Raw genomic sequence first — 17,660 nt, forward strand, 5'->3', positions numbered from 1 at the left:
TCGATGCCCCAGTTAGTGAGCATTTTTTCCATAGTCTGATGTGTTTGATGTTGGGATCCGCAAAATTCTTGGCCATGCAGGGTCGCACGGCTTAAAACAAAATTAGAGTCGGCCCACTGAGCTGTGAGGCTCAATAGGGACATCGGAGCTACAGACGAACTCCAGACATCTGTGGTGAACGAAATAAAGGGCACGTCTGATAACAAGACAATAAGTTTGTCCTTAACCCTCTTTAAGAGCACTGGCAAAGCTTTCTCTGTGAAATAGTGGCGAGAAGGCATGTCAAAACGGGGCTCCAAGAAATCTAACAACATAATAAAGCCCGGGTCTTCGACAAATGTGAATGGCTGATCACTGAGTGCTATCATTTGGGCTATCTTTGTGATAATTCCTTGTGTCTTTTCACTGTCGAGGGCATTTTTTCCTTGCGCTTGAATGTTTCTTATAGAGTGGGCTGAATGGTATTGGACTGTGTTGCTTGAGTGAATTCTGCATATTGTTGTGGATGTTTGTTTTTAAGGTGTCGAATGAGGTTTGTCGTGTTAAACACAGCTTTGTCCTTACCCCCCCTGGAAATACCCAACTTGCATGTGGAGCAGTTTGCTATTGCAATGTTTGTGTCATCCACTGTGAAGTATCACCAAACAGCAGACATGTTTGTGCGCCTCCCGCTTAAACTGGTGCCATATTCTGCTGCACTTTACGGCAGTAAAATGTTGTGATCCATTCATGCATTTTAGGTGTGAGACTTCTACTGGGGTATTATGTCTAATAATAACCTTGAAATGCTGATCAGACTAATAAGAGTAAAATTCATGTCCGATCACTGATCGGGATGCAACATCCGATTTCGATCAAGTCTGAAACAACGTGATCAGGCCCGATTTCCAATCACGTGATCGGATTGGGACATCCCTACTTTATAGCCAGTATATCACACGGAAAAAAGGTTTAATTCCTGGAGTCGATAAAGTTCACTGCATCATAAAAGCCCTTTGTGGGATCATACAGCACCAGCAAATCCATAATGTACTGGCCTGCTTGTAAAGCTGACCTCAAAGTTAGATAGAACAGAAATAAATACAAGAGAAATGAATGAGGGTAAAAAGAAATTAGTATGGCAATATATGGATGACATCTGACAATGAATGAAAGAAATAGAAAAGCTGATGTAGGGAGAGGTATAAGTGAGATTAAGAGCAGGAAAAAAGAAGATAAATGTTCTGGAAGTTGAACTGATGACATAAAGTACCAAAAAGAAGAGCAAAGGTGAAGAAGGAAGAAACTGGAAACCAAAAAGGGCACGAAAAAAAACAGAAGAAGAGAAATAGAACTCAGGACAGGACTGTGGAAGCGAATCGTAACCATAATTCAAATTAAAATGCATTTGCAGAAATGCTTTTTCATTTTAACAATGTGGCTGCATTATTTGGCTCATAAATTAAATTAGTAATCTATCATCCTATTTGCATTTTAATTTTCTTCTTCAAGAGTGCTCAATCTTTCACTTAACCCTTTAGGCGCCAGAGGTTTTTTTCTAAAATCCTTGATTTTGACAAATAACTTTCAAAAGGCTATATCTTAAAACTGATAAGAGATAGAGACTTTCTGTAAATTAAAGAAATGTTAAGGATGACCCAAAGTTTATGTAGGAAGAAAATTTACACACCTAATTGGCATATGACATCATGTGGTGGCAGCCATCTTGGATTATAGAATTTTTATGAAATTTTCATGTTTCAATGATGAAATGCAGCTTTTTTTCCCCAAATATGACCCTATTATTCTCTGTGCTATATTCAATATTTTATTTTCAATGTGCTAGACAATGCAAAATGTTCAGGGAAATAGCAAAGAGTAAACCAACATTGTAAATTATTTCTAATAAATGGCCGAAAAAATGCACATGAGCGATAACCTCACGTTTGCCTGCAGAGGTACAAATAGGCATATGTCTATCCATCCAGGTGACACTGTTTGTAGTTTTTTATGGTGTGATACCTTTCATTGCATGGTACCACACAAAGACCCACCCCACACTGCCTACAACTGTAATTTGTCTCACAGCGCCCTTAGGGCGGGTTCGATCAGAACATACAACACAATCTGGGTGGTCATCAGCCTTATACAGAAAGTGACGTTCTGTGAGTCTCTGTGGCATTTCACCCGAGGACTTCTTCCTCCCTTTATGGCTCCCTTTCCTGGAGTAGCCTTCCAGTAAACCAGTTACCACGTCTTGCACAAAGACCTTCAGAAACTTGTGAGGAGCCGGAATACAGCTTCAGTAAATTATGTGAGCATTCACCATACTTATGCAAAGAATAGCATGGAAAATTCTGTTATACCACTTTCTTGATCTGTGGGGAAAGAGTTAGGTCTTCATTCTTTGATCTGCAGTGTCAATGCACCCCAGGAATGAATTATAATCATCAACACACACAGGTGTATTTATTCATCTGTACCCACTGATAGTGTGTTTTGTCCTGATGCGTTTTCGATTTCACTGACAGTTACATCAGACCACTGGTGAAATCTTGAATGTGGCTTGACTTCATGGGAAGCTAAAAACTGATGGGCATAACGATTTGTTTCTACAGTCAATAAATTCCAGAAATCATCATTGAGAAAAAGTGACAAGAAATCTTGGGTCGCATCAGCATTGGATAGTTCTCTGTCCCCCTGATATCCAACTGTTTCATCAAATAGCTTTATCCAATGTTGCTACCCCACCTCATCAGTCAAATACTCAAAGCCTGCATGTCCATAACCTGGCTTAGTGAGACGCATGTTGGCTGACTTGTCTCTGCGTTGTGTAACAGCGCGTCTGCCTCTAAATGCGCTCCTGTCATGTCTCCATCAAGTGCGCCAACACGCTCCGGTCAGTGAACAGACACAGTATGGCTGCGTCTGCATGACCTGTGCCGCTACGTTTTCCCCCAGCTCTCCCACTGACACTTCGACCACGTCTGACATGGCCATCAGATTTGTCAAGCTACTGGCTTTGCGATCGCGAACACTTTGTGAAGGCACCGGGTCAGAAAGCACAGTGTTCACTTGGTGAGCTCGATTAAAAAGACAGAACACCCATATTACTTCCAGCCTTGTTCCCTCCAGTACTACCATCCCTGCTAACTCCTCGATGGAAACTTCGACCCCCTGAAACATTTTCCTCACCATCAACATTGCTTGGCAAAGGATCAGAAGTTGGTGTTTGGTGTAGGGAAACACTTTGTCCGACTGCTGGTGAGGCAGGGACGTGAGGCGCCGGGACTAGCTAACAGCGGACCGTCATCTTCCGAAGGTAGATTTTCCCCATCAGAATCAGGATCAGCGAATAGAAGACCCGGCGCTTCTTTGCAGGTAAACTTTTTAGTGGACATTGTGCGATTATTGGAAAAAAAATACTCGCTAATGCTGACTATATCGCTCTGCTGCTGTGGCTCAATGGTGTACTCGCTCGGTGAAGAACTCGTACTGATTCAACTTGTTGTAGCGCAAAAATTTGAAATAGAATGACGACGTTTTTTGCATCAGAGGAGAAATGTGACATGTCTGCCAACCAGAGGTGGAGAGTAGGAACAAAATATGACGTTATTTTTGCCACAAAGGGCCGTTTTATTCAAGGCGCCATCTTGTCGACTTAAGTCGACCATAGCGCTTAGAGGGTTAATTAAAATGAAAAAGAAATAGACATTTGAGATTTAATTTTCAAAATATGCCCCAGCAAATAGATACCAAAATTCAATTTGAAATGTCAAATTTGAAAATTAAAATGCATTTGCAGAAATGCTAAGAATGGAAAAGGAAAAAGCATTCTGAGCGGCGCAGTAGAGTGACGTCAGCTCTTCTTCAGCTCCCTGCTGACTGAGCTACCCATCTTGTTCGGTAGGGGGCGCTGTGCACATCTGCATTGCATTACATTACATTGTAAATTTGCTGGGAAATTGACTGAATTGCCGGGTCTTTAGAGGACGCATCACAGATCATGGCGCTCCCTCAAATTCTGCAAACACTGTTAGAATTAGCATAGCAGGTAGAATCTAATAATATATCTGGGTCTGATGCCCGTGGCCGAGTAGAACGAGTCAGAGAGCTTGGCTTCAGACTCTGCCGTCACAGATTTACACATTAATGAGGTTGCCAGTAAACCTCTGTTCAGTCCTGGAACAGCTGGATGCTGTGGAGCCTCAAATGGGACGAGTACGACCAACCATCAACATCCGTTCAGTCCATTGAAAGCTGTTTATTACATGGTTTAACAATAAAGGAAATAGCGGAGCTGTTGTAGGCCACCAGACAATCTGGAGGATTGATGTAGCAGACTCCTTATTACTATTATTTGTAAAGGGACCGTGTTCACAACTAAACTTAATTGTTGCCATTTGATGCTTTGTGCCAAAGTTATAACCTGATCATTGTTGATGTGACTGTCACTAAAAATAACTTTTATAACGTAGATCAGCAGCTCCCTTCTATGTCCCAACCGAGTTGACGCACCCTCAATACCCAAGACATTAAGAAACCGGGCGGGCGGTTACGTCTGCTCTTCACTCATGGAACGGGGTTTATGTCTGTAGGAGCCATATATTGTTTTCTTGTCATTATTTGTTTTTCATTTGTTTGGTTGCCACGGTGATATGTGGAGTTTGGGTCACATGTGTGTCGTAGGTAATAATAGGGGCTGAATCACCTGCGCCAGACAGGAGAGAGGCGAGCCAGTCACCTTCATAAAGTCAGCATCAGGGGCCTGCACCTTGACGACCTGGACTTAGAATCAAAATTAGGAACATGGTTACACCTGATGGTGGACACACATCTCTAGCCTGCTGATCCGCTGTGCAGAAACCATGTGCAAAAGTAAAAAATTATCCAGAAAATCTATTTAAAAAGATCTCACCTTCTTCCGCTATGGCCATGGAGAATCACCTTAATTATAATCAATTTCATTTCCCTGTGTGTGGCCCTGGGTGTGACCCTGTGTGTGACCCTGTGTGTGACCCTGTGTGTGGCCCTGTGTGTGACCCTGTGTGTGGCCCTGTGTGTGACCCTGTGTGTGGCCCTGTAACGGACCGCTACCTGTCAGAGGAGAAACCTGCCCCAACCAGCTGAGATGACGTCATAGCTGCTGGATTAAATCAGTCACAGAATCTCACACATTTATGCAAAAACCACCTGACAGGTTAACTTCACAAATTGGAAATATGTGTAACCAAACTTTCTAACCTGAATATTATTCCATACTTTATGTAAAATCACAATGAAAACACCACATATCTATGGTGACCATATTTCAAAAACACTTCAATACCAAAGTCAAAAATAGTTTCGTGTTTTATATTATTATTATTATTATTAATGATAATGAATATTATTATATTTCAATTTACATAACTTTATTTTACATCACCTGTCCTCAATTTGGTAGCACTCAAAGCTCCTGAACACCTGAGAAAAACGCTACAGACAAGACTCCAATCTGACTAAAGTATTGGCTTTCTGCTGTGGGAAGCATTAGAATTATATAATCATTTTGAAAGTGGCTCCTATCTGTAAAAACTTTGTTAATTTGCTCTGTTAGGCTGCAGCAAAAACGTCATTTTGCTAACCACATGTTTAAATGTCTAACATTGATGTTAGCCGAGTTGCCGGTCCAACGCGGGCACACAAGTTAAAACTACTTTTATAAAGTCTCCACTCATAGTATGCCTCTAATTCAAGCCTCTGACTTATGTGTTTACTCACATTTCTTTGATGTTTAATACTTCCTGACTGCTTTAATCGGACAATGGTGCATTTATATGTCAGGAACAATGTAGGAAATAAGAACATAACGGCGCGAAGCATTTGTAATCATATAGATCCCTTGATATTAAAAGTGTAATTTTCAAAAACACGTAGATATCTATATTCTTTTGTAGTCTTTATGGGCATTAATGGGTCCTCTTATTTATTTTAGATATTTAAATGCAACATTTAAATTGACAATATTCAGTGAAGCTGCTGTACAGAAACACAAAGACATTAACAGTTATGGTCCAGTTATATTCTAAATGCATACCAAGTATATTTTAATGATAGAAATTTAATGTATTTTGAAATCCACTAGCTGTCATGATACTAAAATAGCATTTTCTTGATAGCAAACTTTAGCTATATGTGCTAACATTAGCTGCACTAGCTGTTACTACCTGCTGTTCAACGACATTGAAACAAAGTTAAATTCTGCTCTTATCAAGTTTCACTTTGTTTGACCATAGTTTGAAGTAGCGTTCATGGCATAAAAAGTATAAAACAAAAAAAGAAAATTGAACTTACTTGTTGTTGAATAAATTCTCATGCAGGAGCCAAACTGTACAATATCTTATTACGGTCAAATTACCCCAAAAATCAATCAAGGAAATCCTGCTTAAGTATTGCTCATTGGTCAGAATATCAAGCGTTCACATTGGTTAACATGATACACTCTTTAGGATATGTGTATCGATGTAGTACCATCAGATTTTCTGCAGGGGCCTCTATAGAGCACACACATTTCCATACTTTGTCACCTTGTGGGCCAAGTGAAAAAAAAGCAGAGTCCCATTAGGGAAAGCTTCTGAGCTGCTTTTGAATAGAATCCAATGTGGGGCCCTGATTTTTGGGCCCCACATTGTGAGTGAAATCTTTGCCATAGGGCCTCCTGAAGTAGCAATTGTAAGTACACACACGCAAACTTGTCTTTCTGCTAGTGAGGTCACACATTTGACACCCCTCTACCCCTTTTCTATATTATAACCATCATCTGTCTGCCCTACCCTAAGCTCTATCCTATCACACAAAGGTAATTCCAACACCTAACATCCAGTGGGTCTACATGATGAGATTAACTGGATTACAGCTACAGTTGGGTTCTGCTCCTTATCTGAGGGCAATTATCCTTGGATATATGGCGGTGAATGAATGGAATCACTGGCACAAAGCATGTCATACCCCGGTACGATAGGTGGCACTGTCCCCATTTCAACTATCGCTAATAGAGCCACTTCCTGTTGACGTCTTCACCGCCAACAACAACAAACTCAGGCATTCAGAAAGATGGCGAACGCAGAGCGAGATGAAGCTACGTCCCTCTACATTTGTGATGAGCTGGTTATGGGACAAACGCGATGCACAACGGCGCATTCTCCATCGCGTTGTTTGTTTCTTTCTGACGACAACAACAGGAATATCGTCTCCTTCGACTTCCGGGTGACGATCGCCGGGAAAAATCTGGAGGATGTGCAGAACGCTCGATCCGATCCACTGTCGTCTACATGCACGTTCAGGAGGGCATTTGGATCGAGTTATCCCGGGGTCTTAATTTGATCCAAGTAACCCGATCCGATTCAATTTCTTGTCGGATTAAGCTTGTTACATGAGCTGAATAACTCAATCTTATTGTAATTTAGCCATTAATCCAATCCGATGGCACTCATGTAACCGCACTGAATGAAACTACTTTAGTAATCATCCGTGAAAAGTCATTTAAACGTGTGTGTTCTGCCATTCTTTTCCCCACAAACCTACTCAGACCTCTAAAGTATGCTGTATTCCCAGCTTTTGGATTTCACAAAGTATAGCAGAGTATAGCAAGATTACACACACACACACACACACTGAAAGGTGCTGTGTTGTGTCTCCATGCAGGTAATTCAATCAGTTGGATGGGAAGCCCTAGTTCGCTGCCCTCAGAAACCACTCAACCTCCCGCTCCCAGACCTTCTCCACTGGTTCAGGAGGATGAGCTGTTGAGCAACAACCACCTGCCTGAGCTCACTAATGATGTGAGTATGCTTTGGTAATCATTCACAATATCTTCATATTTTAATTTACCTTTCAGACTCTTATTGTATGAGTTTTCATGATGCTTTTTGTGATCCCATCATATCACTGTCTCACTGTGTGTGACTTGTTTTTGTATCTTTTGTTTATTACAGAGCTTTATATCCATCATTACTAATATTTTTAAGCTTGTTAAGCCCACTAAAATCTTTTACTTTATCTGAAGGTTTGTGATCTATCATTGTCATACTTTAAGTGGTCAGCTATACAGGCACAGTCCATTTACCATTTGTCATGGGTTTCATGGAAGGAGGACCCAAATGCAGACATCAGACAAGAGCTTGTCAAATGTGGAACTAAGGCTTTTTTAATAGGGTTTTTATAGAAGAAAACAAAAGTGCTGCCAAGGCAATATTAGAACAACTTAGAGAAAAGAAATGAGAAGAACAAATACTAAGAGAAAAAGAACAATGGGAGAATTGACTAACTCACTTGACGCCAAAGCAAAAGGCATCGATGAACTTACAAAAAGAGCACGGCAGAAGACAATAAATTAACTAGCAATGAACCGTGAGAATCAAGGAGAATATGTACTGAGGGAGTGAATTGAAAATAAGTGACAGGTGCGGCAATCAGCAACGGAAACCAGGTGTGACAAGAAAGTAAATTCAACTGAATACACAAGGGTAGTAAACTCTATGAAATAAAACAGAAAGAAAGCTTTTCTTTAACAATAGTTCAAACAAGAAAAAACAGAACAGGTCCAAAGACATGTCCAAAAACTGGTCAAGGGCCAACAGGGCCAGTCCAAATGCTCAAAAGAAAAGTCAACAGAAGCCCAGCAGAGACTGCTTGGTTCCACACTAGCACACAAGCAGTGATTTTAAGACTCGAGGGGACGCTCCTTTCAAGCCAGATTATGGAATGCACTCCCTCTTTCCTCACGCTGGATAAATCTGCCAAAGACTTGGGTGTTTAAATAAGCTTGTAGTTGGACGAAGGGGTTATTGTTTTTTTTGTGTGTGTTTTGCTCTTATGTTTATTAATTCTATTAACTTGTATTAGTTTTTATTCATAATGTATTGTTATTTATTATTTATGATATATTTATATATGATTTTATGAAGCACGTTGTTATTTTTATCTGTGAAAGGTGCCACATAAATAAACTTTGCTTGCTTGCTAGATGAAAAGGTAGAGATGGTTCAGTCGAGTTTACTTAACTTCTATATATCCAACCTTAAGATATAGTGGCTGCTACTGTTTTCTATTCAGTGGTTGAGCTGAAGGTTAAAGGGTTCAACTTTAAACCTAGAAAATACAATCAGTGTCCAGAAAAGTTGGAATGCTTTGTACAATGCATTCTATCTGGTTTTAATGTAATGCAAAGACAAACCTTCAGAAATTAAAAGAGTACATTTTTTTTGGCTGAAATTCTCGCATATTTTGAGTTGATCTCATCAACACGATTCAGATCATTTGGTGCAGGGTTATGTTTACCACTGTGATGCTTGACCTCTTTGAATAACACATTTTCATATGATTGCATGATATAAGATTTTTTACAGCTAAACTTTAGAGGAGCGTGTTTTTTTTCATTACATAAGACACTGAATGCTTTCAGTATGTGGTGACCTGCTCTCCAGGCCTGATTCCCACATTCACATCAAAGATCCATTATTTGTAATACATGCAGAAGGTTGTCATAAATTCCATTACTGAAACAAAGGTCTGCCAGCAAAAAACATTTTTAGACGGCAGGATGTGTTGCAAAATAGTAGTTTCACCTGACCTATTCAGAATTAGGAACTTAGACAGCACTTTTTTCACAGATGTTAAAAATAGCTGGGTGAATGTAACCACTGTATGGAAATTCAATTCTTTATCAACATATATTCATGGTGTTTGGTTTTCATCATGTGGCTGGTGAGGTGTTCAGAGTCAGACGTCAACTATGAGCAAACTAAATGTTCAACTGTCCTGACTGTGTCTATTAAAGCCAATAGTGTGTTATAGAGACTAATTTTGATTTAGAGCCTCAGCTCCTGGCTGCCCTTGTCCAGCTCTGATCAGTAAACATGGTCCAATCCAATCACTGTCCTGGCTACTAAAACCTTAGCCAGACCACAGTTTGTGTGGCCCTCGGTACCTAGCATGCCTCGCTGCGAGAGATAATCTGGGCCAGCAGACAAGAGGGGATTCCAACTCTCCTCCACTCGCTCACTCTCTCTTCATCTTTTTGTCCCTCTCCCAGTGAGAAGATTAGATGAGGTGTTGGTTGGAAGGAGTTCTTCATTACTATGAATTTATTCATGCCCATATGTTCCCCTCCCTTTCTCTTTATTTCCCTAAATCCTCCCCTTCCTCTCAGCCTTCTGTCCTTTCCTAAATCCCTCCATCCTTTTTTTACTTCTGTTTTCTCTCATTCAATCTCACACCCTTACACCTCCAGTCCAGCCCCGCTACACCCCATCCATAGGTGCTCCACATCTTTTCTGGTTGTTACTCACCTGCACATTTAGTCTCTCCGATGAGCTTTTGCTTGTTTCTCCAAATTGATTTTTCACATAATTTTTAAAAGTCTAATTTAAAAGCACAGATTGCTTTGGGATGTGTTTCTAAGGCCACTTTGATGTGGCCAATTTATGTTCTCATTTGCTGAGACATTCACTTTTTATTTAAACAGTTATTCAGACAAAACACACTTGAAAACCTTTTATGAAAAATCTTTATGAAAATTTTGAGGAACTTTTTTTAAAAATGTTTCTAAAAAAAACACAAAATAGGATGTATTTAATTCATAGTGGGAAAATGTAAACTTATATTGGAACGCAAATTAGAATTACAATTTACAACTTTATTTTAACCTGGTATTAACAAATAATTGTTGATTAATAAGTATGAATGGACCCACAGGACAGTAGGTCCGACGTACTAGTACGAGAATCAACATCATCATCAGTCACAATAAACATCCACTGATTATGTATGAGCAAATAATCCAGATCAAGCCCTTGTGATCTTGCCTACTCATTGAAATGACACTGAGTCAGTGAGAGCGTCACAGCTGTAAGGTCAACATAAACCACCCTGCTGGACACTGGAGAAAAGTGAAAGAGTTGTGAAAAATACTGAAATACTGTATATTGCTTGTGTCCATCACTGTGTCAGAGTGAGATTTGAAAAACCTCAGCAGGATCATTTATTTTTTCAAATATTTAAATTGTTATTTATAGAGTAGAAAAAACTTCATGACAATGTATCAGTGATATTGAGCCTTTCTCAGAATGATTGGCTGTAACTACATTAGATGCACAATGTAAAATAAGTGCATAAACCAAAGCAGTAACAGATGGGCTCTTCATTGACAGCCATGCTTTTAAAATGGCAGCAGGTTCCATTTTAATGATAGAGATAGCCTGGTACGATTCCAGAGAAATCCAGTGTGGAAAGGTTTAACGTTTTTGCATCAGTGTCTGTTTTGAAAAACTATAGTACCAAGTGGTGACTGTTGGGTTGAAGTACAAAGTGTAAAACTGTAAACCAGATAAACTTAGATGGGTTTTAGAACAACTAGAAACAGAAATCTTTCAGAAGTTATTCCCTCAATTGTAAGTTCTTCTAAATTTTGGAGAGACAAACAACCATATGATGGAGAATATGTTTAACATTTCTCTTGTAATTCTTTATGTTTCTGACATTTGATACTTACACCTGGTCTTGTTTTAGTAGAAATTATAATAACTTTCATCTTCACATTTATAAAGCAGATGTGGTGACTATACAAAATTTAAATCTAAGGCAAAATAAAGAAGAGCTTATTAACTATTGTAAGAAGCTTAGTTACAGTAGAAACCAAATGAAATTTCAGTTGGGCTAAAACATTTGCTTTTGATTAAATCAATTAAAGTATTTTTAATAAGCATTTAGTTAATTTTATTAATAAACCACACAATGATCTAACATATTATTTCACACAGGTTGTGTTGTAAATATAAACTTAGTATCATAGGATATAATATTGAAAATATAGAAATATTTATATCATATTAAAATATTAAATATTCATTGTTGATATTTTAAAATGAGGAAATAAGAATCCACAAAAGTGACATATATTCTTATCACAGGCTGGACTCACCTTCTTGTCATATGCATTTATGTATCTATGAATTATTTAATCATATTTAGTACCATTGTATGAAATGATCAATCATTTAAAATTTTGTGTCTTCAAAGAATTATGGGACAATATTATTTAATCTCCTTTCCTAAAGGATTGTCCAGTGTTTCCTGTGTTCAAAGAGAAGATAAAGGAAGCATTTAGATCATTTAACCAGCTCGTGTCATGGCTACCACTTAAATACTTTAGAATCATTTTACTCAGTTAGGAGGAATGTTGGGCAAAAATGGTACATTATGTATGAATGAACATAAACCAAAAGGGACATCATAAGCTGTTTAAAAAAAGGTAAACAAGTATTGTGAGTTATTGAGTTTTTTTATTGTGGATGTGGACTTTCTTTGTCTATAGACATACATATGTTTGAGTCCCAGTTCCCCTCTATTAACCCCAAGGTAATATAGTGAATAAAATGCATTTTAATTAAAGACATGTTTAATTCCATCCATCCATCCAATTTATGTACCTGCTTAATTCCAATTCAGGGCTGTGGGGGAGCTGAAGCCTATCCCAGCTGTCATTGGGCAAAAGGCGGGGTGTAGACCATCACAGGGCCACACAGACATAAATAAGACTCCTAGGGTCAATTTAGAATAGTCAATTAACCTAACATGCACGTTTCTGGACAGTTGGATATGAACCAGGAACCCTCTTGCTGTTAGGCGATGTTGCTAACCACCACACCAGTCTGTGTTTAATTCTCATGAGTTACATGTATTTATTCATCCAACAGTGTATATTTTTTGTGGTACATTAACCTTGAAGACGTAACTGGTTACTAGAGCTCAGATGCCTCTGACAAGCCAAGATGCTTCGAATGAGAGCTATGGCTACATCAAATGCTGCATTTACCGCAACTCTGACTTTCCAGTACCCAGTTGAGCAAATCAATTATCCCATAAAAAGGGGTGGTCTGAGCCCCCCATTTAGTCCCAGAGTTATCTGCCTTGGAAGTGGAATTAGCTGATTCTGTAACAGGTGCAGTTTTCTTCTTTGGTGTAATAGTACAATGTTGTTATCGCCAAACTATAACTACAAGCACAAAAAATAGAAAAACTGGACATCGGCTGCTCCTTAAAAGAAATTTACTTGACTTTTTTACATTTACATTTTTCTTAATGAAGAGCACTCAAACTGGTGTTTTGAATGTACTTAAAAAATAAACTTTAAATAAAGTTATTTTGTTATTTAGCACAGAGACATATGCTGCCCTTTTTTTTACAAGTTAATACAATTTTCTGAGGTTTGAATCAAATCTCTGTGTCATGCTTTGCATAGTATACCACAGAAATAGAACACCACAGCAATCTCATTGTGAGTCATGCACTGAATTTACTCAGGCTGGGGTAACATTGCACCACAGATATGAATGCTGAAGTAACCCAACAGCAGCCACTAGGCAAATGTAATCTTTCTGTCGGACATAGACTTCATAAACACTGTGTTGTACAGCAGGTCCATTCCTCTACGATCGGTTGTAGTTTTTAAAAGCTAACGCTAAGCATTGCAGCCCACATGGGATACTTTTCACCAGCGTTTTAAAGTTTATTTTTACAATAGCTGAAAGACTGATGATAGTGCATCCAGTGACAAAGGGGAAATCAACATTTCCATCTTCTTAAAGGGGAAAAATGAAAGAACATGAATCAAAGGTCATATTTTCCGGTCAGGATATAAGCAAAAAGGAGCAAAGAGCAAAACAGTTTTGACTTCCCATCTTCAATCTACATGAATGCAGCTTGATGTGAAGTTGAAGCTGGGTGAAGATAACGATGAATATTTTACATTGTATATTTAAAAGCAGAAAAAGAGGCACAAACTCATCACTTAAAACTAATTGACATGAGAAGTGGTTTAACTATCAATACACAAAATATTTTCATGTTATATGGGACAGCCCTATCAACACTTTCTGCAAATGTCAAAAGAGATGACAGAGAGTCAAACAGCATAAGTCAAAAATGTAGATTGCAAATTGCAAGAAAGTATGAGAGACAGTGCTTTAATTAGCTTAGAGAGGGGCTTAAAATGATCAGTGGAATAACAGTTTGCACACAGTACCCTAGAACGCGCATTGAGCTCCTCCAGATGCTTTTGCATATCACTGAAGAAAAACAGCTGGGCCCTCAACACTAAAGACAAGCATAATCCACACAGTCTCATACCTATCAAAACAGGTCTTTTGATCACTGTTAAATTATAAAGAAAACAAATGTAATATTATAGAGCATAAGAAATTCTGAAATCAGCTATAGGGCCAACACATTTAAGGTGAAGAAATAAAAAAATCTCTCCCACAATTTAATAAAAATACATGACAATGGTTGAGGTGCATATTTGTCAAAATAAGTCTCCTAACAATGATTAGCATTGGATTACAAATTGAGTTAATGGTTTACATGCTTTTAATTTTCTCAGTGAGTGCAAGAGGACACCTAACAATACCCCGAATCCCTAACATTTCTCTAACTAGCTTTCTGTACATCGCAACTCAGAGGTTTAATAGTGGTTTAAAACAAGATTAAATATAAAGAATATCAACTAATATGGAGACAAACCTGGGTCTCTTGGCTCACATTCTGAGTAAACTCTTCCTAACCCGGATGTTTTAATAAATCCAGTACTAAGTGAGAATGCTTAAGTCTGCTGCTGCAAGCCTCAGCAGTGTAATCTGTCTGAACTGAAGTATTTTATTAATCATGACACACTTTTCACCCATCTGATTATGAAGACGGATATGTGTCTTACGTGTAACAGAGGTTCTCCCGGAGAAGCCTCACTGTTAATGATCGTGGGATAACCACCAGTGTAAACACGGGAGAGAGGAGACAGCTGTCGAAGCAAGAGTAGGGCAATGTTAGAGATGGAGCTTACTGTTGTCTAAAAGATTAGACGCTATTATTTGTATTTCTTATTTGTGGTAACAAAGTGATGTGACATATGAAAGGGGAATTAAAAAATGGTCCTTTAGAGAATGGGCAATTGCAGTTAGTTATACCAATTAGTATCAATTAGTTGACCTTACGCATGGTAAAGGGTTAGAAAGGGCAAGATTGGAGTGTAAGAAAAATGGACATTTTGTTGGGCAATGGGTCATAACATTTGGTTTCCTGTGTAAAAATCGCACGTGCAATACCATTTTTTAAAACTGTAGAACATGAAGTCGTTTAGGCTAGTACATGCCACAGCAGCTTTCACTTACTCACTCTGCTCAATGACAGGTGGTGGAGAGTGAGGAAGAAGAGGAACTGACACAGACAGTTGAGGAGGAGGGCGATGAAGGTGGCCAGTTTGATATCATCCCGCTTTACTCGGAGAAGGCCACTGTCTCCAACCTGGGTTCCTCTGGGACAGGGGCGGGTGCGTCTGTCACCACCAACCCAACTGAACCAGTACTACTGCTCCTTCTGCTTCTGTCTGCTTCCCTCTGCTGGGGGTAGATCAGGAACAGAGGGTATAAGGAGGACACACAAACACACATTTACATAGAATGGATCGGCCCACAATCTTTAACTGATTGCTGAAAAAGTATAACAAGTATAGTGAAGAAACGGACTTGACCTTTTGTCAGTGGAATCTCCTTGATTTGTGTTTTCTGCCCTTCCTTTCTTCCTTTCTTACATAAGAAACTCATTTTGTCTAATTTGATCTGACAGGAATTGGAGTGGGGTGTTGCTGTCCTGTCAGTACAGGTGACATACTTGTGGTACATTCATATTATACCTTCAACCCATGCAAATAATATGTCCAGTTAAAAAACATTTATTCACTGTCATCTCATAAATACGAACAGGTTTTGTTTTAAAATGCATTAGCAGTAGTAACTGTAAGCAGCTTCTCACATTTGTCCCCTTGCCTAACTTTAGAATCTGAGGTCTGGTAAAGTGTACGTTGATGGCAAAACAGAAGAACACAGATGTTTCAAAATGTTAAGATGAAACCCAATGCTTTTATGCTAAAATGAGCCTTTGCAATGAAAAAATATCTGAGTGCTGCTAGGTTTTAGCTGGACATCTTTGTTACTGTTCCATTCATGAATCCCTTTACTATTGTCTGTGCTAATGTATTAGCATTCTGACTACTATAAAATGCAGCAAACATTTTTGGGAATAATTTAGAATTTGTATGAATAGAGGAAGCATGATGTTACTTACTTTTATTCAAATATATTCATTATTTAATACTGAAACCTATTTTATTTTTATGCAACCTGTTTTATTCAAAATAATGACTAACAAGCTACCATCAGTGTTGTCATGCTGGCATCTAGAAACAATCCTTGATGTGGCCTAATTTGTTTTTCTAAAATTAAAAATGCCAGGAAAAGGAAAGCTGAACAGGCTGACATACTTCTAATGACCGAATATTATATAGGAAAAACATTCTTGAATGTTTAGAAACTAATGAGGACAACATTATCTTAATGATGCAGATTTTTGATTCCAAAGTCCAGTACTTCTTTTAATGGAACAGACCACAATAAAAATTATTATCCATAAACACTGATATGTCTACCAACTTGCTGCTTTTAACAGTTACATTGCACTGACCACCATAATAAAAGCTGTTGAGCTATTATTGTTGAATAAGCAAATGGTGAATGAAGAAACTATTCACAGAAACAAAGAAACTCTGCCAACTTGTAGTTTATGTGCTTAGATGTGAATATCTCACGTACACAGAAAAGCCCCACGGGTGCAGTCAGGACCCCTTTTATTCTTTAAAAAAAAAAAAGTGGAATATTTTAATTTATTGATCGATAACTGTCCCATAGAACACAACTTACCTTTCTTTAGTTCATCCTAAAAGAGACACTTTTGTCCCTCACTGTTTGATGAGCATCAGATTCCAAGTATGTGATATGTGTTCTCTTTTTGTACCTGCATGAAGGCATCAATCCAAAAAAATGCCCAAAAAAAAATTGGGCAAAGCTTTTTGTTATAATTTGAGGCCTTCACTTCATCATTCCCATCTATGTCAGCACAGCTTTACATGTTGCATACCCCCAGTGTTGGTCATCTTACTTTAAAAAAGTAAGTTATTTGTAAGTGTAACTAAACTAACAAATTACTTCTCCCTAAAAGTGATTGCGTTAGTAACTCAGTTACCTCATTGTAAGAGTAATTAGTTACTCAGCAAAGTAACTGTGACATTATTTTTCATGTTCTGTACGCTATTACATTCTATAACATCTTTAACGTCAAAGATGTTAATATTATCGGATTGAAGAATAAAAACACTACTTACAGTATTTTAGAACATTTGGTATTTATTTGAACTCAGCAGATCGCAGCCTGCCGTGTCAGCATGTGTTGATGTGAGCTGCTTCATAAGGTTCCAGTTGCTTGAGGCAGACGTGGATAAAGTCTTCTCCTGGACATAGCTGCATGTTACAGAAACATTCTTGCCTTTAATTAAAATGAGAAGTAGTGCTGATACTTTCATTTTGAGGATGCTACCTCTGAATTCCCCTGGATCGTCGCCATTGTCGCTGTCTTGCTGTGTTTGGCGGTCAGAGGTGGGACAGCGTCTGCGGGGCGTGATCCGCCCACCCAGCCAATCATCATCATCCCCATCCCTGCAGGCAGCTAATGTACGGCTAAAACCTGACACTTTGCGCTTCATTCAACCTGTAGTAACACGCCACTTCATATTCTCAGTAAGGGCAACGGCGTTG

At 38.6% G+C, this 17,660-nt stretch overlaps 1 protein-coding gene across 1 annotated transcript in view; it reads left to right on the forward strand.

Annotated features, from left to right (window-relative positions):
* gfra3 (GDNF family receptor alpha 3) overlaps positions 1-16,483 on the forward strand; it is a 109,996-nt gene extending 93,513 nt beyond the window's left edge. The window contains exons 7-8 of the mRNA XM_072396314.1: positions 7,666-7,802; positions 15,205-16,483. Coding sequence (XP_072252415.1) covers positions 7,666-7,802; positions 15,205-15,423 — 356 coding nt within the window. The 3' untranslated portion in view covers positions 15,424-16,483. The remainder of the gene's footprint in view (positions 1-7,665; positions 7,803-15,204) is intronic.
* Positions 16,484-17,660: the final 1,177 nt, after the last annotated feature.

This window comes from Leuresthes tenuis, unplaced genomic scaffold (assembly GCF_036924035.1).
Source record: "Leuresthes tenuis unplaced genomic scaffold, fLeuTen1.0.hap1 SCAF_11, whole genome shotgun sequence".
In the NCBI taxonomy this organism is placed as follows: domain Eukaryota; kingdom Metazoa; phylum Chordata; class Actinopteri; order Atheriniformes; family Atherinopsidae; genus Leuresthes; species Leuresthes tenuis.